General features: G+C 45.9%; 1 protein-coding gene across 3 annotated transcripts; it reads left to right on the top strand.

Moving 5' to 3' along the window:
- Positions 1-2,260: 2,260 nt before the first annotated feature.
- APOD (apolipoprotein D) lies at positions 2,261-20,550 on the top strand. 3 transcript variants are annotated; one of them, XM_045812718.2, is made up of 6 exons: positions 2,261-2,360; positions 3,224-3,466; positions 7,331-7,472; positions 13,597-13,718; positions 16,912-17,000; positions 20,068-20,550. In XM_045812718.2, exons 3-6 carry the CDS (start codon positions 7,350-7,352, stop codon positions 20,301-20,303), a joined length of 570 nt encoding a protein of 189 aa, XP_045668674.1. In that variant the 5' UTR covers positions 2,261-2,360; positions 3,224-3,466; positions 7,331-7,349; the 3' UTR covers positions 20,304-20,550. The 3 variants fall into 3 exon arrangements, with proteins under 3 accessions (XP_045668674.1, XP_087717650.1, XP_087717651.1); XM_087861524.1 differs by lacking the exon at positions 3,224-3,466; XM_087861525.1 differs by lacking the exon at positions 2,261-2,360 and having other exon boundaries at positions 3,310-3,478; positions 7,350-7,472; positions 20,068-20,540.
- The last annotated feature ends 1,831 nt before the right edge of the window (positions 20,551-22,381 follow it).

Here is a 22,381-nt window from a genome sequence, read left to right as displayed (position 1 = left end):
AAGTACACACTCATCCCCACGAATAATGAGAATAGAACATTCTATTATTCATTCAACCATCCAATACTATTTAGTAAACATTTATTATGTACCTGGCGTTAGGCAGTTAACCAGGGATAGAAACACAACCCTACCCTGAAGGATCTGACGGTCTCCAGAAGGAGACGGTAGGCCTGCGGCGACGCCCGCCTACCGCGCTGTGGTGCCCCCTGCACAAGCCCGGTGTGCAGACAGCAGGGACGGCCGAGCGGAGTGGGCAAGCGTCAGGAAGACGCCCGGAGAGGGGAACTCGTGAGCTGAGTCTCAGGGCGTGAATATGTGTTATTGGAAACCCTCAGGCAGGGTTTTCACATGAAAAGTACAGACGTATTTTCCCTTTAACTGACAAAAGAAAAATCACTTCAGAAGGGCAGGCAGGATGACTCTGGTGTGTGAGAGAACCACTTATTAATGAAGACATTTTCACCAGGGAAACACTTAAAAAAAAAAACAGACTAGTTTTCTATTTCTTGCCACAAAAAGTCCACCGAAACACCCTAAGGGTCTTACAGTGAAAGCCCTGAAGCCAGTCTGATGAACTCACCCCGCCGCGGAGCTACGTCCCTGCGAAACCACAGGCCGTGGCCTTGAAGGAATACGCCGTCAGGTAAAAGCCACGTTCGGCAGCCGGTGAAAGAATGACGGAGACCTGTGTGTCTGGATCGGCAAAGAGCCACGTCCTTACACGAGAGCAAGCAAGTTGCAGGACCTGCCTGTTGTGGCTGCTCTTTTTACTGTGTTAGGAGCTGTGGAGGGATTTCCAGAAGAGTAAACACAAATAACAATGGTCATCGCTGAGGGGTGGGATTATGAGGCACTTACAGTTTCTGAGTTCTACGTTTTGGTACTATTTGAATTGTTTACAATAAATGTGTGCTATTTTGAAATTTAAAAATAGAGATTTATTTAGAACATAGGTCTGATTTGTTTTATAATGCATAAAAACACATGCTTGGCTCTACATTCCAGAAACATGCAAAGAGAGGTTTCCCTAAATTATATCATTTGCCAACATTTACAGAAAAAATAAACTGAGATTCAGAAAGATAGTGTGATTTTTCTCGGGCTCTGACTCCTAGACCAGTAAGGTCAGCTCCGCAGTTCTCGATTCAAGTTGAGGAATAAAAGATACAATATATTGGGGTACCTGGGTGGCACAGTCGGTTACGGGACGACTTTTGGTTTGGGCTCAGTTTCTGATTTCAAGATTGTGAGATCGAGCCCCGCATTGGACTCTGTGCAGGGTCTGCTTGGGCCTGTCTTTCCTTCTTCCCCTACCACTACCCCCTGCGCTCTCTCTCTCTCCCTCAAATAAATAAATCTTTTATTTTTTAAATTTTTTTAAAGATTTTATTTATTTATCTGACAGAGAGAGAGAGCACAAGCCGGGGGAGCAGCAGGCAGAGAGGGAGGGAGAAGTAGGTTCCCCGCTGTGCAGGGAACCTGACTCGGGGCTGGATCCCAGGACCCTGGGATCATGACCTGAGTGGAAGACAGATGCTTAACCGACTGAGCCACCCAGGCGCCCGATAAATAAAAGTTAAAAAAAAAAAAAGATAAAATTTATCGATCTCCAACTTACACATTTGGAAGCTTTAGGAACATTGCTTTGGGAAAACTGTGTAGCTATTTAAAGGAAAATATTCTTTTTATGAGGTTAACGAGAGATTACCGGTGTATTTCCTCAATGACAGGCAATTTCTGGTAACAAATACAATGCAGGTAAAGAAGACAGAAATTTACAGGTTAGTAGTTTCCCAGAAAAACAATTCAAATAAAAGTCTCTTACCTCTAGTTCCTTTTGCAGATCTTAGATCACTCAGTAAATGCTTTTTTATTTATTTTAAGTAGGCTCCACGCCCAGTGTGGGGCTTGAGCTGCAATCCTGAGATCAAGAGTCGCATGCTCTACCAACCCAGCCAGCCAGGCGCCCCTCAGTAAATGCTTTGAAGGTAGATCCCTTCAGTTCGATTTATGTATCGAGTGCTTACGATGTGTTCTTGCACTGGGGGTACAGCAAGGAGTCAATGAGACAAATTATCTGCACTTATGTTGCTTATACCTTAGTGGGGAAACCCAAGAAGCAAAAAATACACCAAATCAGGGGTATAATTTCAGGTAAAGCTGTAGCAAGGATATAATAAAGCAGGCCAAGCGGTAGTGAGAAGAGTACTATTTTTCAAAGGTCAGGAAGGCCTTTTAAAGGAAGTGACATTTGAGCAAGGACATGGGAGGACGGAGGGCGAGAGCCAGCAGAGCTCTGAGAGACCCAGCAAGTCAGGGCCTGAATGGAAATCAGAACTTGACCTGTTCCTGAAAAGGTAAAGAACATCCCAAAGAACGAGCTCTCAGGGTCTGGTTATGTCAGTGATTCACTTTTGTTGTTGCTTTCATGTTTATAAGGTCTAGTGCTGTAAATTTCTCTCTATTGCTTAGAAATTGGAGAATGCATTTTATTAGGGAATTGAAGTGTCCTACAAAGGTACTGTCTTATCTGCATGCCCCTAAAAACACCCCCTGCCTTATCACAAAGGCACAGAATCCAAGTCCTAAAATTCAAAGCTGCTCATTCCACCGAGAGAGATGAGGCCCAGCCCAATCTCTGTGGGATGAGCGCTTTAAATCCACTTCCAGCCCAGGCAGGAGGAGGCCCCCAACAATATGCAGCTGGGAGGGGCACGAATGGTCCGGAGCCAGCGGCTGTGCAATATACCTTCGGCATTCTCAGCTCTTAGCCCCAGCTCTTTCCCAGCTGCTCTCTCTCCTGTACACCCAGCTCTGGCGGAGACAGAAATGACAGCCTCTGCTTCACAGCGGGGAGACTAAGACTCAGAGAAGTGGGTGGCTTGCCCAGGCTCACACAAAAAGCCATTTCTAACTCTTAACCTTCACCCCGTTGCCTGAGCCTCGTTCCAGGCCAGGGACCACATGGGGTAGAATTCGTGCTCCATGTCAGGAAATGAGATTGTTGATTTTTCATTTACGCAAATATGAAAAATAAATACCAGATGCTCGAAAACATGTTGCAACTCATCTTACTGGAACTTAAAAGTACATTCTGACTGGGAAAATTAAATTAGAAAATCCACACAGCAAAAAAAAAGATGTTTTGAATGAAATGCACTTTGTCTTTCCCCCTCTCTCACATACACACACACACAGTATCTCATTGTTTCTTTTGCAGGGAGCAGCTGTGAAGGAAATTGGGGGAGGGAGATGGACAAAACATCCCATCTTTGTGTTTGGTACAGAGCTAAGCTTTTAGGCCAGCCTTCCTGAACGGGAGGGGGTGTGGCATGCATTAAAATTGAACATCAATGACCCAATGAAGCTTATAAAATAGCTTGGGAGAAGCCAGTCAACAAGAGAAGGCACCCCAAATTGGATGAGTTTGCATGTGGAAACTGCCTTCATCTTGACAAAAAAGGTACGTCCTGTGGTTTTATTTTCAATTACAATGAATGATGCTTAAACTAGAGAGTCTTGGCTTTTAATTGCCCCCTTTTCAGCTAAAAATAGTGACTAACACGATGGAGGGTTTGTGCCGGCTGCTTTGCAAATTCGGTCTCATTTTTCCTCAAGCACCCTTGCAAGGTAGATACTGTTCGTGCCATTTTCAGATGATGAAACTGTCCCAAACAACAAGTCTAAGAGAAGACTGGGGTGCCAACCCCCTGTTGACTCATTTCCAAGTCTTCTGCTCTTCTAGGCTGTAGAGACAATAAGGAAAGTCTCCCTACACCAGTATTGTCCTAGATAAGTTCTCAGGGAGTTGTCACCCACATGGGCGCCACAGTAAAATTAACTGAAACGTGAACTGGAATTCATCCTGTGACCAGAAAATGCATTTAACAATATGGTACAAACTATTTTCCCGAGAAGACATGCTTTCTCGTTAGATTCAACGGCTAAATGGGTTTTTTAGACCCATTTACTTGTGGAAATGTATTTTGCTTTATCATGTGACATCTAAAAATCTAGTCCCTAATGATCTGCAGCTCTTTGAAATCAGGGACTGTGTCCTCACTGATTCGCAGGCGAGAAAGAAAACAGGCTCCTAGGAGACCTGGTGGAAGTTAAAGTTTTGGCTTCAGGGCTTCGCAGGGAGTAACCTGGTTATGTTAACACCATGGAGTACAAAGAGGATGTCAATGCAGGACCGACAGATAGGGTATCCTGGCGATACAGTGTGGGGCTCGTTTAACATACTGAGGCCAGGGCTTCTCCGTGGGGAACTTCAATGAGTGCGAGTTATCAGTTCACAGAGTCAGTGCTGGCCCAGGGTGGGGGCACTACAACCTTAGTAGAAGTATTATTAAATAATTTAATATTTAGCTAAAATAACTTTTATTTTTTTAAAGATTTTATTCACTTATTTGACAGAGAGAGAGACAGCTAGAGAGGGAACACAAGCAGAGGGAGTGGGAGAGGGGGAAGCAGGCTTCCCAGTGGAGCAGGGAGCCCGATGTAGGGCTTGATCCCAGGACCCTGGGATCATGACCTGAGCGGAAGGCAGACGCCCAAGGACTGAGCCACCCGGGCGCCCCTTAAAATAGCACTTAAATTGTATTTATTTTTAAAATATGTAAACTCCCTTCATTAAGGCAATCTTCCCATTAGTATTAGAAGATGATGCAAAAATATAGGTCACACATACCCAAGTCCACAGGTATTTGTTAATAATGTGATTTACCTCTGCTGCGGGATGGGGTTGAGGTCCCAGAGGGAGGGCCTCAGGCCCATCGCCAAGAGGGTTTTTGGCATTGCACGGGAAAGAATTCAAGAGCAAGCCATTAAGAGAAAGGGACAAAGATTTGTTAACTATAGAAAAAAAGGGCTACCTCACAAAGTAGTGGTCCCTCCTCCCAGTTGAGGAAGAGGACACCCCTTTGCCTCTAGTAAAGGGTTTTATAAGTGTTTTTTAATTAGCTAACCATGTAGGGAGGGGCTCACTCCTTAACTTTGGGTTGATCATTGACATTGGGTGGTGAGTTTTTCCATTGTTTTAGGATGGGGAAATTACCGCAGGGAGCAATTTTAAGAATGTCTGATCTTTGTGGCTTTTACTGCCAGAGGGAGTGGGGTCTTGTGGTCTTCCGTGAGTCCGATTTTGTGTCTTTTTATGACTTGCTGTCTCTTAGGTTAAGGGTCAGCCTAAAACCAAAATGGCTTTACTTTGCTCCACTTGTCTCCCGAGTCCTCCCCTTCCGAAGGTGCTCAGCAAGTGCGGAGTGAACTAGAATGGGAGGGGCCTGGAAAAGAAACTATGGATGCCATCAACCCTTTCTCACACAAAAAGTTTTAAACGTAGGAATAAAACTACTCCAAGAGGAGAGGCATCTCTGGAAGAGATGCGAGCAAGGGTAAGAATTAGCCTTGCTCTGAAATCCTCCTACAGAGCTAAAGCACGTGTTTCAGCCCACAATAGAACACTTTGTAATGAGATAGTTGTCAGAGTAAGACAGGGAACTGACTTTTGGTGTAACTGTCACACGGTGAAATGAGGCTCATCGAGGTTACAGAGGTAGGTGTTTCCTGAAAGCCACCAAAGGTGGTGTGCAGAAGGAAACATGTCCCAGGGTCGCTGCAGGAGGGACGGCTGGCGATGGCCCCTGAGTCCCAGCTCTCTGCCCCTTCTGGCACTCAGCTTCCCATCTATACCCCTGGGGGGTTGGGGGCGGGGGTAAATGACCTCTCAAGTCCTGCCAGTCTGGGGGGCCCTGTAGAATGTGCGTAATGTGCGACCATCCTTTGAGGTTGGATCTTCTGAGCAAGGCACTGAGCTTGGAGCCTAGCGAGGGTCAAGAGTAGAGCTCCATGGTTCTAAGAATTTCTTGGAGATGGATACAAATTTTTGTCAGTTCAGGCGATTCCATCATCTCCCAAAAGGTTGAAAGACAGGTGTTGTTTATGGGTGGTAGGAGCTGATGGGAGATGGATTCTCAGAGAAGGTGGGGTCCTACCACAGACTTGGCTTGCTCAAGGGAGGCTCAGCAACCACGCCGCCACCACCATCCCTGGCTGGCAGCTTTCCTCATTATGTAACTGTTCCTTTGAAAACGGAGCAACGAAACCTCCAGAAGAAAAGCTATTGATTATTAAAGGTTATTTGGAGATTTAACCATAATAACGTGGTTATAATTATTCCTGTTATGACACATCCTTTTAAACGCTCAGATCTGAGAACATTTTGCGTGCATTGATTCAGTGCTGTTCATTGCAGGGAGAAAGGCAAAGAGCTGGAAATAGCTCCTGTGTGGCTCCAGGCAAGGAGTGGGGGGAGTCACACAGAGGAGAACAGGGCACGAAGCTGGGAAGGGCACTTGGGCCCAAACGCCTGTTGCCAGCTACTGGGCCTCCTCTAGTTAAATGCACATCTATGTCCCTGACAATGCAACTAAAAAATAAATAAGAATAAAAATAAATGCACATCTATGAAAAACAACCCCAACAGAAGTCCAAAGAGGAATTCAGGAAACAATGATTTGCTTCTGTTTTTCATTTTAACAATAACTAGCGTTTATGAAGCATGTTCTCTGTCAGACACCACCATAAATGCTCTCTCTGCAGCATCTCATTTAATTCTCCCAAAACTTCATGAGGTTGGTATGATTATTATTCCCACTTAATAGACCAGGAAGCTAAAGTGTGAACTGGACACAGTTATACTTAGTCTGTGCAAAGCCCGCATTCAAACCCTGTCGGGGCGACTCTGGGGTTCCCAGCCCGTGGCTGCACGGTCAGGTCTCAGGCTTACTCCTGGGTTGGTGAACAGCCCAGCCAGGTGGGGCAGGGGTGCGGGGTGTGGGTCAGGGAGGCATTTCTCTTATGAATCCCCTAAGACATTGAACGTCGTGCACAGTTTATGTTCATCTTTTTTCTCTTGCATGATTCACTCGACAGCCTCGACCTCCCCCTTTGCCTACCCCCGCCCCACACTGGTTCTCTTCACCAACATGTCTGGACTGTGCCTGACACTGCCAGGTTCTGGGGGTGCCCATCCTGGAAAAATGCATAATTGGGAGGGAGCAGTTGCAAACTAAATCCAACGAGCTCCAACGCCAGGCAGAGTGTGCTCTCGTGGACGTACAAAAGGTCTGCGGAGGCTCCCGGGGGCAGAAGGCCTCCCAGCGCCATTGATGATGGTGACTCAGGTGGCCCTGCAGGGTGACTGTTCCAAGGAGGTTCAGGGGAAGGTCCCCAGAGAGGTCCCCAGAAATTTTCCCCTGGTGACTGCGTGTCCTCGGGAGGCTCAGAACGACTCGAGCTGCTTTGTTTCTCCTGACTCCAGGTTCCATCCAAGCCCCAAGATGGTGACCGCGCTGCTGCTGCTTTCTGCGCTGGCCGGCCTCTTCAGTGCTGCAGACGGACAAGCCTTCCATCTGGGGAAATGCCCGACTCCTCCAGTGCAGGAGAATTTCGATGTGAATAAGGTGTGGTAAAAGGCTAACCTCCTATTTGTTTTGCCTCCCATTTGAATAAACATCCTCCAGGCTCCAGCGTTAGTCACTGCCTTGAGTGCCACAGCGGGCCTTGGGGTGGGTAGGTACGTACCCTATTGGGGGATCCCCAAAGCAGACTCTGAGGCAAGAACTGGGGAGCAGAGGAAGCCCCGTGGGCACGTGGGGAAACGGACAGAGAAGCAGAACAGATACAAAGGACGTCCCTCAACGGCAACACTGTTAACAACAGGGCTCTGTCCTGCTGGGGATCCTCTGAGGAACCGTGTAGAAGGCTCCTCAGATTGTCCCACGGAGGGATGTGAGCGGGCTGTGGGCATTCCCGTGGTGCGGGCAAAGCCTTCCAGCAGCGGGGGAGGCGTGGGCTCAACGGGGTAGCTGGCGGCGTGCGTGGGAGCCGTCCTCGTGGCGGAGGGGAGCCCAGCTAGGCTGAGAGGACATGGGCAGTCCGGGGGCCGCAGCAGCTCCAGGGCTGTTATCCGCATTCTACGGGTGCAGAAGCTCAATGTTAGACGGCCCATCCCCTCCCCAGGTCACCCAGCTAATAAATGCAGAGTGGGATTCAAAACTAGGCTTCGCCACAGGGTAGGACACCCACGGGCTCCTCACACAGGGCCTAGAAGAAGACAGAACTCTCCCAAGAGGCTTTCTTGTTCCCTGCACTAAAAAGATAACAATATAATCAGATGCCCCATATGTGGTTTTTCTTCCTGGGATCAGGCCCAGCCTTACTGTGTATGCGTGTCCATCTATCCACGTAGGGAACAGCGGCAAGAGGCAGCTATGGATAACACGAACGGCTTCCATTGCCGCGAACTCGTGCCTAGAATCTCTCTCTTAAGACATTTTCTCGTTAGTGGGAAATATGGATCTTTTTTAAGAGGCAGTACTTGTGGTGGGTGATATTAAAATTGTTATCAGTCGCTCACTCCTCACTGCGAATGAGTGTGGGGATGGGACCTCTTAGGGGATGGAGTAGGAAGAGGAGTGAGGGAAGAGAGCTCAGAGCCTGTGGGCTGTGGGGAAGGAGCACCATCAATGGAGAGTCACCCAGGGGAGGCAGGGAGAACAGTTCACATTGACTTACTCCGTTACTATTACGGGCTGGTCCCTTTATTCAGGTAACCCTGCTAAGCCGCAGACCTTCCAGAAAAAATCCAGGGAATTTGAATTATAGTTCAATTTGGGGATAAAAATCCCAAGACACTGAAAATTATAGTTGATCTATATTTACAAAAGTCCTTTGAGGAATAAAGCGGGATGTTTACAAAAGTTTTATTGAAATATAATTCATATACCATATCATTCACCTGTTTAAAGTTCACTTTCAAGGTTTTTTTTTTTTTTTTTTGTATAATCACAGAGGTATGAAACCATCACCACAATCAATTTTAGGATATTTTCATCATCCCTACCCATAAACAATCACTCTCCATTTCCCCCCCACCCCTCCCTGCCCCAGGCAACCAACTCTCAGTCTCTATGAATTTGCCTATTCTGGGCATTTCATAGAAGTGGAATCATATGGTATGTGGTCTTTTGTGACTGATTTCTGTTACTCAGCATAATATTTTCAAGGCTTAGCCATATTGTACAATGTATCTGTGCTTCATTCCTTTTCATTGGCAAATAATATTCTACTGCGTGGATGATGCCACATGTTATTTATCTGTTCATTGTTTGGGTTGTTTATCCTTTAAACTATTAGGAATAATGCTGTTATAAACATTCATGTACAAGGTTTTTGTGTGTTTGTTTTTGTGGGAGTTTTTTTTTTTTTTTTGGACATATATTTTCAGTTCTCCTGGGCATAGACCTAGAAGTAGAATTGCTAGGTCATATGGTAACTCCACGTTAACCTTTTGAGATATTGGCCAGACTGTTTTCCAAAAGAGCTGCATCGCCATTTTACGTTCCCATCAGCAGTGTCTCACACCAATTTCTCCATATCTTTGCCCACACTTGTTATTATCATTTTTTTTATTATAGTCCTTAAAATTTTAGTGGGCACGAAGTGGTATCTCATCGTCGTTTTGATGTGCATTTCCCTGATGGTTGATGACGTTGAGCGGCTTTTCATGTGTTTATCGTCCATTTGTATAGCTTCTTTGGAGAAATGTCTGAGTCCTTTGCCCATCTTTTACTTGGGTTATTTATCTTTTAATTATTGAGCTCTGAGAGTTATTTACATGTTTTAGATACAAGTCTCTTGTCAGATACAGGATTTGCAAATATCTCCCCCAGCCTGTGGGTTGTCTTTTCACTTTACTGATGCATTCTTTGAAGCACGGAAGTTTTTGATATTGACGAGGTCTAATTCATCTATCCTGTCCTTTTGTTGCTTGTGCTTTTGGTATCTAAAAAATCATTGCCTGGGCGCCTGGGTGGCACAGCGGTTAAGCGTCTGCCTTCGGCTCAGGGCGTGATCCCGGCGTTATGGGATCGAGCCCCACATCAAGCTCCTCCACTATGAGCCTGTTTCTTCCTCTCACTCCCCCTGCTTGTGTTCCCTCTCTTGCTGGCTGTCTCTATATCTGTCAAATAAATAAATAAAATCTTTAAAAATAAATAAATAAATAAATAAATAAATAAATAATCATTGCCTAATGCAAGGTTATAAAGATTTATTTCTAAATTTTCTTATAAGAGATTTATAGTTGTAATCCTTACATTTAAGTGTGTGGTCGATTTTAAGTTAAGCTTTGCGTATAGCGTGATACAGAAGTCCAACTTTATTATTTTGCCAGTGGCTATTCAGTTGTCCCAGAACTATTTGTTGAGAAGACTGTTCTTTCCCCCATCAAATAGTCTTGGCATCCTTGTTGAAAATCAGTTGGCTATATGTGTAATAGTTTATTTTTGGACTCTCAATTCTATTCCATTGTTCTGTATGTCTATCCTTAGGCCAGTGCTTTACAGTATTGATCGCTATAGCTTTGTAGTAAGTTTTGAAATTAGAATATATGAGGCCTCCAACTTTGTTCTTCTGGCTACTCTGGGCCCTTTGTATTTCCACATGAATTGTAGGATCTGTTTGTCGATTTCTGCAAAGAAGCAGAGTTGGTGTTTTGTTTTGTTTTGTTTTGTTTTTATGAAGACTGGACTGAATCTAGATCAATCTGGAGAATATAGTCATCTTAACAATTTTAAGCCTTCCAATCCATGAACATATGTTATCTTTCCACTTACTCTTAGGTCTTCTTAAATTTCTTTCAACAATTTTTTTTTATTTTTCAGAGTATAAGTTTTGTGTTTATTTGGTTAAATTTATTCATAAGTATTTTATTCTTTTGATGTTATTGTAAATGAAAATCTCGTGTTCATTCTAAGTATAGAAACCCATTTGATTTCTGTATATTGATCTTGTATCCCTCAACCTTGCTGATTTCATTTATTAGTTCTAACAGTTTTTGTGTGTGTGGATTCCTTAGGATTTTCTATTACAAAATCATGTTATCTGCAAATGGAGATAGTTTTACTTCTTCCTTTCCAGGATTCTTTTTTCTTTTCTTTTTGTTTCTTTTTTTTTTTTAGAGAGAGAGAGAGGGAGAGTGCACGTGTGCACAAACACGGAGGGGCAGAAGGTGAGGGAGAGAGAGGATCCCAAGAAGGCTCCACAATCAGTGTGAAAACTGACTCGGGGCTCAATCCCACAAACCCCAAGATCATGATCAGAGCCAAAATGAAGAGTCAGAAGCCCAATCAACTGAGCCACACAGGCGTCCCTCCAGGCTTCTTTTTAAACATTGCATTCTCCTTATGTGGCTAGAGAAACAGACCCAAACCATGAAAGGGCTTTCACAAAAATATTATGAAATTATAAGAGAGCATGACACGAAAAGCAATCTTCCACCTCTGAGTTTCCTCTTTTCTGGAAAATTATGCTTCTTCGGTTTTAATTGTGGAGCACTGAAGTCACCTTAACAATAATAGAACTATTTTATTTTTTAAATTTTTAAAAGATTTTATTTATTATTTGAGAGAGAAAAAGAGAGATTGAGAGAAGGAGCTGGAGGAAGGGCAGAGAGAGAAGCAGACTCCCTGTGGAGATGGGAGCCCTATGCGGGGGGCTCCATCCCAGGAACCTGGGATTATGACCTGAGCCGAAGGCAGGCACTTAATCGACTGAACCACCCAGGCGCCCAATAATAGAACTATTTTATATGTTCTGTATAAAGTGGAGCTTTTTTTGAGGATGCCTGGGAAACCAAATGATCTTTAACCTTATTTTTTGGTGCTTTAAATGAATGTTAATTTCAGTGCTTTTAATTGGAAGATGTGCTATAATAAATAGTGGAAAACTTATGTCATAAACGGGGGGGGGGGGCGGAATATATTTGAGCAAAGAGCCATGTGACTGGAGCAATACTGCCCCCTGTTTGCAGGACACTCTCAGTTCAAATTCTGACTTTTTTGAAGATGAGCGCATCTCTGATTTTCCTTTGCTGAGTAATACATTTTAAAATTTCTAAAATACTTTGAATTAATATTTTGACTAAGTAAATATATTCACATGGTTCAAAATTCTAAAGTACCAAAGAACATTCGATGAAAAGTTTTTCTCCTACCCCTGTTTCCCTACTACTCCAGTTTCCCTCCCTAGTAGCAGCCAGTAAAAACAGTTCATTGTGTATCTTTTGGGAGATAATGTATACGTACAGAAATACATATATAATTGCAGTAGGCAGAACAATGTCCACACCCTGATCCCTGGAACCTCTGAATATGCTACTTTCCATGGAAAAAGGGGGATTTTGCTGATGTGATTAATGTTATAGACTTGGAGATGGCAAGAGTGGCCTGGATTATCCAGTGGGCCCAGTCTAATCACTGAAAGCAGAGACCCTTCCCCAGATGTGGTCAGAGAGGTGTGATAACGGAACAAGAGTCAGAGAGATGTAAGGTGAGAAGGATCTCACCCACTTTTGCTGTCTCTGAAGACGGAGGGAGGGGTTCACCAACCAAGGAATGTGGGTGGTCTCTAGAATTGGACAAGGCAAGAAGACAGAGTCCTCTAAAGCCTCTAGAGGCTCTGCCAACACCTTGATTTTAACCAAGCTCACCTGATGTGCAGAACTGTGATGAACAGAACTCGGAGGCCATAGATTTGTCTTGTAAGCTCGTGGTAATCTTTTATAGCGGCAATAGAAAATGGATGTGATAACCTTTCCCCCCATTTCCCCACATACTCTGTTTTTCACCCAGCTCTTTTTCCATTAAATGTATCTTGGAGATAATTGCATATGACTCCTTTAAAAGAGGGTATATAACATCCCATTGTATGGATATGCCATCATTGACGACCCAGGTCCCCTACTAATGCTCACTTAGACTCTAGTTTCCTGTCTTTTGTTCTTAGAAATAATATTATAACAAATAACCTCATATAAGCACTCTACGTGTTTTCAGCCTTGCTAGGTAATTGCCAAATAACCCTCCCATGAAGTTTGTAAACTGGAGTAGTCTCCATGCAAGGCAATGCATGGAAGCATGAAAATCCCTGTCTCCCCTCGCCCTCACCCAGACCGTTGCACACTTCCTTTACCGCTGACTCTGTACACGAAGTTACGAACTGAGACCAAGCCCCCAGTGGAAGAATGATATCAGTCTTCTAACTTCTGATCACTTGCCAAGAGCCTTTGTGACCAGCTCCCTGTCCGGGGTCGTATGAGGAGAATTCAACCAACTCTGGAGTCCCAGGTCCCCACAGTGAACATATCTGACTTTGAACACAATTCAAAGATGCATTACAGAACTATCAAATCCTTGAGATGGTACCTTACATCACCTGGACTGCTCGCTCTCTTTTGCAGAGTCTAGAATTTCACATAGATTTCGGCTGGAGGGGCCGCTGACAGCATATCTAAATAAAGAGCACTTTAGGAATAAAATGTGGCATTCGCCCAATGCCTGCACGGCCAATTCACTTACTCTCCTTTGAATCAATATCTTGCTCAGTTGCTGTCGGGAACAATGCAGCCCATTTTGCTTGGCTTCAGGAAAGGGCTCTGCTCTAAAAGACAACAATAGGGAAGACTTTGCAAGTCCCCAGGGAGCCACAGTTTTCTCTACTTATTTATTATTGTTATCTCTGCAGTATCTTGGACGATGGTACGAAATTGAGAAGATCCCAGTGAGCTTTGAGAAGGGAAGTTGCATCCAAGCCAACTACTCGCTAATGGAAAACGGAAACATCAAAGTGATAAACCAGGAGCTGAGGTGAGTGGCTGTGGTTTCAAAAGCAGCACAGTCCTGGAGCCAGCCTGCAGAGAGCTGTCCTGGGGTGACGGGGTGTCTTGCAGTCTAGTTCAGGGGGGATGCAGATGTGGCTGGGTCTACGCTGACTGCTCACAGCGGGTCCTGAGATGGAAGCTGTTGGCGGGTGGAATGGTGGGGACTAGAAGCCACTCATTCATTTGCAAGACCACTTGCCGAACATCTTACTGTATTGTGTCCTCCCTGTGCGCACTGGGGACCTGTTGTATGTGTACTCCCTGTGAAAGTCACTAGGGACTCAACAGGAATCCAAAGTGCAGGGTTCCTGCTCTCATTGCAAAATAGACACTCTGGTAGCAAACGACAGGGGGGACCTTCTCATCTGATCTCCAAACCAAGAGAAGCCCTTTCTAGGTTATCTACTGACAGAGGACTATCAGCTCTGTTCGAATCCTTCCAGGAACTGGTTGCTCATCACCTTCCGTGACAATCTAGTCCATCTCCAGACAGCTTGGACTATTAGAGACATAGTCACACTCTAGCTTATATGAGCAGGATAGCCTGTAGAAGTATACTTTTCTATTACTGAGGGCTTCTAACGGATTTCTATTTGATACAAAAATTCCTACTTTAGAAAGCAAACATAAACTTTAAAAAAGCCTCAGAAAGGGCTCCTTACCACCTTCCATCAACAAAGATAAAAGCAACAATAAATGATAGTAACAAATATTAAGCATTTCCTATGTGCAGGGCACTCTTCTGTATGTGTGTGTTTACATGTGTGGACCTATATGTATGTATATGTAAATGAGTATACATATTCATTTAATGCCCATAGCGACCCTGATGTAGGTACTATTATTAACCCCACTTTTCTAGATGAAGAAACTGAGGTACAGAGAGGTAAAGTACTGTGCCTAAGGGCCACGCAGCTTATAAGCAACAACAAGGAGATTCAACCTGGGGAGAAGTGAGATGGGGAAGAGGACAGAGGACACGTGAAAGGAAGGCTGGGGGTGAAGGGTTGACCCTCCTGTTCCCTGCAGGATCTGAGAACAGTGTTCAACTCCAGGAACACCACCACAACCCAGCCTGGAAGTTACTCAGCCTCAGAGAGGCTTTGTGTGGCCGTCCTATTATCCACTAAGCTTCCTGTGCGCCAGAACTCAGTGGGGGGACTCCCTGGCCCTGCATGCTCCTAGAAACAAAGTAAGAATCTTAAGGGCCTGTAAAGAGAAAAACAGCTCATTTTAGAGCCCAGGAAGGGCTACAGGGTTTGGGATGCCGGCACCTATCTAAAGTTGCAACGACTTCATTTCAACTATTCTGTCCCATTCTGTCACCAACAGTCAGACAATGACACAGATCCCCAAACCCGTGAGAGTCTTCGGATTGTCCTTTGGAGCTGGCCGGGAGTCCTCTTGAACTGTATCCTGGGTATTAGATTGCTCTGCCTGCAGGGTCATATCTGTTTAAGGTACAAGGGCACGTGGAGGAAGGTTTGCTAGTGCCGGAGAGTGGTATGGTTTCCTTTCAGGAGTACTGCAGGATGGGCAGAGCCCCAGCACGGAGTCCGAGCAAACTACTCTCAGCAGGGCCAGAGAACTTGAGGGCCAAAGCAGCTGGGAGCTGAAGGGCTCAGGCTGGGGAGTTAGGCTGCCCGGTTTCAAATCCTGGCTCGTTCAGTTACTAGCAATGTGATCTTCGGTGAGTCATGGTCATTCTCTGAGCCTTAGTTTCCCCTCTGTAAAATGGCAATCATCATAGACCCTCCCTCCATAGGCTTTGTGAGCATCGGATGAGGTAACACGTGTAAATCGCTTGGAACAGTGTTCGGTGTGGAGTAATCATTTAATAAATACAGCCTATTCTGCGAATCTGCTGCTGCACTTGAAAACGCGAGTGTGTTTTTTTCCATGAACAAACTGTGAGTTGATGATCAGAGACCAGTGTTTTGAAAACTGTTCTGGACAAAACATAAATGATGAAGGAAAGGGGAAAAGTCTGTTGAGAAGAGGCTGGTTGGTTGCTAAGCAACTGGAGGCAGATGGAAACGGACCATCCTCCTGTCTTCCCAGCTGAGCCCCAGGTGACAGCGCAGGGCATGGTCTCCAGCGCTACCTGATGACGAACAGACGCTGCGTCCAGCCGCATCGGAGTACATTTGCCATCCTTCCTTACCTGCTGCTCATTGTCTGGTTTCTGGGACGTCCATCACCAGTAACCGTAGCCTACTGACTTTCTAACACACGCTGTTTCTCTAGCTTTAGTGTGTCTGCCCCTTGAGTGATGAAAGCGCCGCTCCTCCGACGGCTTCCTCGGAAGAGCGCTGTGCTATGCGAGCCCCTCCTGCAGCGCGTCCCCAGGCCTTTTCCCTCTCCCCGAGCTCCCCGGGGTCATTGCACGGTCCCCGGAAATGGAGCCAGCTCCCTTCAAAAGCGTCACAGTACTTCATCCGATCTAAGCCCATCGCTTTTAAGACACATCACCATTTTATAAACCACTGAGAAACAAATGACACTGCCAATTGTGAGTGTAAGGTGGCATTCCGTGTAAGATGTGCATTTCTGCACACTTAACGTCTCTGGGAATCACAAGTGTTTCCTCACCGCCTGCTTTACCAGGCCCGTGTCAAAATCCCCCACACTCAGCAGAGGCTTGCAGGACTGGACAGGGCTGTCCGAGCTCAGGGGTATGAGCGCCTCTACGGGACAGATGAAGTCACGTGATGTCACGGAGGCCCCCCCCCCCAAGAGCAGGAAAATCTTGCACATCGCCAGACTTTCAGTAATCACAGCGGTCCTTGTCTTTTTCCTCATTCTCATTTTTAAAGAAGCGAATCTTCTTCCTGTATTGGGTTGTTTTGTTTGTTTGCTTTTCCCTTCTCTTTTACTCCCTCCCTCTGGAGTCTGAGAGCAGGAAATGGCCTTGTAGGACTCAAAAAACAGCCCTCAACGGCAAGGGCCTACCACGTTATCCGGCCCTGGAGCATTTCAGTTGTTGCTTCTTAGCACTCCAAGGTCGTCTTCCTCCGCTTGGTCTGAGACAGTGACAAAGAAAGGGGACAGAGCCTTCCTAACCAGCAATCACAGGCTTGGCCCCCTGGTCCTTAGTGTCATGAATCTTGCCTTTCATTGATTTTTGGCTTCCCATGAGTTAAGGGTTTTTTTGTTTGGTTTGTTTTAACTCATTGCAGATCTGATGGAACCGTGAATCAAATTGAAGGTGAAGCCACCCAGGGCAACCTTACGGAGCCTGCCAAGCTGGGAGTGAAGTTTTTCTGGTGTAAGTATTCACTTCCCTCAGGAGGTTTCAGGGGTAGGAGATATGTAAACCAAAGACTAGAGCCCTGGGTTGGAGCACTCCTGTCACATGAGTGTCCCCTGTAGTGACTTGATACATAATTATTTGTTGAGCACCTGGTCCATGCCAAGCTCAAGGCTAGGCGCCGAAGCTGCGGTGATGAGCCAGGCAGAACTGGCCCTTGTGCCCGCGGGGCTCACACCCCACTGTGGATACTGCTAAGTACCCAGGCGACTTGCCGTAAAACTACCACCTTTCAATAGAGGAAGCTCAGACGGCAGCACACAGAGCATGAGCAGAAGGAGACCCAATCCCGTCGTGTTTCCCAGAAGGAATGGAGGCCCGAAAAATCCGTAGTTAGTAGTAGTTAGTATTGGTATTGTTAGCAGAGCAACTGATATGTGCAAAAGCTTGGAAGCAAGAGATGACAAGAGAGAAGGTAGGGTTGAGCCCTGGCTCTGTCTGCCACTTTCTCGCCACACTGTGGGGTTCCCTGAGGGATATTTGATCACGGGCATTTGCCCTCTGAGCTCTGGGCTCACTGAGGAATGGACACAGGCAACAGAGAAAGCACCAAATATTAGCTTTACTATTGATATAGACACACTGGAGAAGCCAGCTCAGAAACGTGAGACTTTCTAATGCCTAAAGTGCTCGAGGGTCCCTCTTGCCACCCAAGTCGCAGACACTGAAGTCACAGCTGCAAGAGGAATCACTACCACCCACCCCCCCACCAAGCCCCTAGAGGGAGGCAGAGAGGAAGCTCTTATTTTATACACCAAGATAGGAATGCTGGGAGATAAAAATAGCTCTGCCTGCACATGTGACCATGAGCAACTAACTTCACGTCTGCGCCCGGTATTGTAAGGGTAAAGGAGATGTCACGTGCTCCGCAAGCTGTAAAGGCTTTGTACATGTCAGTTTCTCTCGTTTATTTCCACAAATAAGATAGTCAAAGTGCAAAAAAGCTAGATGATGGAGGCAAGGTCACTGGACTAATTAGAGGCAGACCTGGGACCAAAACGTAGGACTCCAAACTCTCAATTGAGGGATGGGGAAGGGAGGCAAGGCCAAATATTATGTGCACAACCTTCTGAAGGGAGCCTGCAACAGGAGCTAAAAGAGCAGGGCAAGCAGAGGAGGAGGGGATTTATTCCTGTGGAGGGGTCAGATGCTTGCCCTGGGTCTTCCAGGGTGTGTGGGACATAATGGCGAAGGCTGTCCCAAATGCAGGAATGATGTGAGGGAGGCCTGGAGAGAGAAGCCCAGAGGATGGGCAGATATATGGAGCATGAGACAAGACTGAGCAGAGCCTCAAAAGCCATGTTCATGGGTTGAGGTGCCTCCCGTAAGCAGTAGGAGGCTGTCAGAGTTTTCTAATAAAGAGACATGGAAATGTTCTTTGCTAAGAGGAAATGTCTGGGTAAGTGAGTCTTGAGAGCTAGACCCTGTGGGAGGGAGACAGCATGTGAACGCCTGGTTGTGTGCAGGGGGGGCACGATGCCATTGCCAGAAGAGGTTGGAAGACATATTTCCCCCAGACTACTCAGGGCTGCAGAGTTCTCGGTCCAGCTGGGAACATTCCAAGCAGTGCAAATTCACAGAGAGCAGATATAGAATGAATACAAGCTCTCATGGGTGAGCCCGGCAGGCAGGCACCAACAGTGCTAGAAAGGTAAGTCAGAAACAGCACTCAGTGTGGGCCCCATAGCCTCGTATAGGCTTCGGTCCACCAGATGTCCTCTGAGTGTCCTTCTGTTCTCATGTTTAAAAACAGACAGAAAGTCAGGGAGAGGAGGGACCTTGTTGGGTGGTCATCAGGACTAGCCCTCTTGTGTTATCCTAATGACCAGCTGGGTCCTTGACACCCAGCCAAGCTCTAACCTCTCACACACTGCCTTCTTCCACGTCCACCTTCCCATGGTCATTCACGAGTGTTGAGATCTGGTTTGACTTGGGAAACAGAGGGATTATTTTTGAGTGGAGGAGGTGGGATGCTTGAAACTCAGGAAAGCAAACCACACATGAAGGCATACGTGTGCTAATCTTTTGTTCTTATGGGATCGGCACACAGCTTTCTCCCATTTGGGTTCATTTTCCACTTAACTTTAACAAGATCTAAGGCTGTGGAGGTAAGTTCATAGAGGAAGTTTCTGGATTCAGATGGAGAAGGTAAATCCTCCTCTTTTCATAAGGACCCTTGAATGCTGAGTTTTTGATACTTTGCAGATGTCAGTCAATGAATCTTTATAGGCCCTTCGTGAGGAAGAGTTTATAACCTGTTAACACCTGATTTACCATATTCTTAAGAACAGAGGACCTTTTGAAGGTCACAGAGAAAGAAAAACAAATCAACATTAGTCCTTAATTCCTTCCCTAGGCAGATTCTAGAGGAAGCTGGGAAGTACAGACTTGGAAAAGCCTGGGGCCTCTGGCCTCACACATTCTTTTTTTTAATTTTTTTTCCTAAAGATTTTATTTATGTATTTGTCAGAGAGAGAGCAGAAGCAGAGGGAGCTGCAGGCAGACGAAGAAACAGACTTCCCACTGAGCAGGGAGCCCAATACAGGACTCGATCCCAGGACTCTGGGATCGTGACTTGAGCCGAAGGGAGACACTTAACCAACTGAGCCACCCAGGCGCTCCTCACCTCAGTCTTGACTCCACTTATCTAAGTGTTGTCTCCATTTGTACTAGAACTAAGTGCAGCCTGTTAGTCCAGGGGGTCCAGCAAAGCCCCCACTACCGTCGCCTTCTGCAGACCGACCTGCTACCAGGGAGGGAGGATTGAGAATGATGGCTCTGAGCTCTGGGTGCACATTGGAATCACGGGGGAGCCTTCAAGGGTCCCAACCACCTCCACATCAGAATCTGGGCAGGCCTGGAGGGGGTGGCCTAGGAGTTTTCAAAGCTCCCGTAAGATTCGCACATGAAGCCAGAATTAAGAAGCAGTGTTATAGGAGAACTAGGACCCTGGCTTCCAGGATCCTGGAGATGAAGGTTCCTCTTGCCCTGGTCCCTCTTAACACTGCCCTCCTCTGGTTCTCAGTGATGCCGTCGGCTCCATACTGGGTCCTGGCCACTGACTACGAGAACTACGCCCTCGTGTACTCCTGCACCACAATCGTCTGGCTTTTTCACATGGATCATGTTTGGATCTTGGGAAGAAACCCTTATCTCCCTCCAGAAACGGTGACCTATCTAAAAGATATCCTGACCTCTAATGACATTGACATCGAGAAAATGACTATCACAGATCAGGTGAATTGCCCGGAGTCACTGTGAGAGGCTCTAAAGGGAACCTGCATTCACTCTGTGTTACTTCTTTCGCTTTGCTTTCCCCCACTCCCACCCCACCCCTCATAGAGACCAACCAGCCACAGCAAACGGTTGCAAACCCCAGAAGGGAAATTTGACAGCAGAAGCCCGTGGAGAGAAAGTCAAGGAAAGTTGGCCCAAACACTTAGCCATGCACCAGTCTGTGACCTTACCAGTCTAATAATAAACTTGTTGCTGACCTGCTGTGCTCACAGTAGATTCTGAATTGATTATTGTGGGGTTTTAATTACAAGCTTCTGTTTGGAGATCCTTGAACAGTCCTGTTGAAAGATATGAAGCAGTGCACAGCTTAAAGGTAACAATCCTTTTCTGGAAGGGGAAAGCCGATAGCAAAGGCCTATGACGGGTGGCCTGAATCCAGGTATCCCCATCCTGCAGTGGGAAGTCCTTTAGGGGGAATCATGTGTAATTTTTGAGTCTCTGACAGGCAGTTTCTTTGAAGTATTTACTTTCTCATCAGGAGGTCCTCAGAGTCAGGCTAACAGGGGACCATCTTAGGGTCTGTGCAGGAGAGAATCGATAAGGGAGAGGACTATGGGGATTTTTTTTTTAATTAATTTTGGGAGGTCTTGCATTCAACTGGTATTTACTGAGGCCCAGCTGCATTCCAGGCACTGAACCCTTGTCATCGCACAGAGGCTCACAGACTAGCGAGGGAGACGGAGCAGTACAGATGCGAGTATAGTCCAAGCTGGGGAGTGCCGCGGTAGCAGCACGTGGAGGGGACCACCGGCAGCTCCGAGAAAGTCTCAATCCTTGCAAGACATAGGGGCCCACAGGGTCGCACAGTCACGCCTCTGGGTGTCCCAACTTCAGAGAATCGGGAACCACCTTGAGTTTTGTTCGTTTTTGGTTTTGTTTACATCATGACTTTTAAAATCAGAAAGACCTCAGACTTCTCCTCCTGCAATTTCACTTAGTTCACATCGCAGTTGTGACCTACCAGCGCTTTGGGAAATGAAGACAACATGAAGCCATCTGATTATAGAGTTTTGCTTTTTCAGCATGAGCATAAGATATGAATTTCCTTGAGTGCTAGAGACTTTTTAATGCTTTATATTAAAGGTTACCAAAATCCCAAGCATCTTAAGGGGTACAGTTTTCCTTTTACTAAATAAATATGACCTCAGATTGTAGCTTCCAGTTCGAAATTCCTAAAGTCTGAAAACTACCAGGCAAAAAGACGGTAAGAGGGAGGTAGGTACTGAAGGAGAAGACCCTCTCCCCAGTTCTGCCTGCCAATGTGCCCTGTGCTTTCTCATGCCGCCCACCCGACCAGACGGCACTTGGCTCCTCAAATACTGTTACCCCTAAGAGTTACCGGCCTGTCTCTTATCTCATGGTACAAAATAAGTTGTGACTGCGTTCCTCTTAACAGCTGTCTGGTAACATCAAAGACCGTGAAGGTGACCACAGTTGGTACCTTTTACAGTGTCTTGCCCGACACATAGCCTCAAAGTGCGTATGGGAAGGAGCTGCTGACTGGATGCATAGACGGATAGACTGGAGTTTCCCAGTAAAAGAAAAGGGACCTGTGAAGCAGATATCAGGGATGACTAAACCAGAGAAAAACTTTTGGGAATCCAGTGGGAAGCATGCAGGCACCAGGTAGCAAGAGGAAACCAAGGGAAAAGAACAAAAAACCCAAAAGGGAGAGGAAAAGAAGGGAAGTGGGAAAAAACAGCAAACTAGAGACAGTAGTAGAGAATAAATCCCCATGTATCTATGGTCGGCTCTAACAGTCATCAACATCTCACCAATCTGGTTTTGCTATCCTCCAGCTCCCACCCCCCAATATTTTTGCTAGAGGGTTTGAAACAAATCCCAGATATCACATCCCTTATTTTGCCTATAACTGCCTACGTACAAATCTCTAGCAGATACAAGTACTTTTTAAACTAACAAACAAAAAAGTAAGGTTATATGTTATATCCTGAAGGTGCTCAGAGAATGCAATTTCAATGTGATTGAAAGATTATTTTATGTAATCCAGATGAAAGGGAAGCAGCATGCACAAAAATGTT

Source organism: Ursus americanus, chromosome 4 (assembly GCF_024610735.1).
Source record: "Ursus americanus isolate L20-20 chromosome 4, mUrsAme1.1.p, whole genome shotgun sequence".
Classification (NCBI taxonomy): Eukaryota; Metazoa; Chordata; class Mammalia; order Carnivora; family Ursidae; genus Ursus; species Ursus americanus.
The sequence above is the reverse complement of the archived record's forward strand: the minus strand, read 5'-3'. Positions and strand labels throughout refer to the sequence as shown.

What these genes read in the sequence shown, in the direction of transcription:
- APOD (XM_087861525.1), top strand. Translation starts at nt 3,425, where the DNA reads ATGAGTTTGCATGTGGAAACTGCCTTCATCTTGACAAAAAAGGTACGT. An exon ending in AGAATTTCGATGTGAATAAG is followed by an intron (nt 7,473 to 13,596) that starts GTGTGGTAAAAG and finishes TTATCTCTGCAG; the next exon opens with TATCTTGGACGATGGTACGA. An exon ending in GGGAGTGAAGTTTTTCTGGT is followed by an intron (nt 17,001 to 20,067) that starts GTAAGTATTCAC and finishes TCTGGTTCTCAG; the next exon opens with TGATGCCGTCGGCTCCATAC.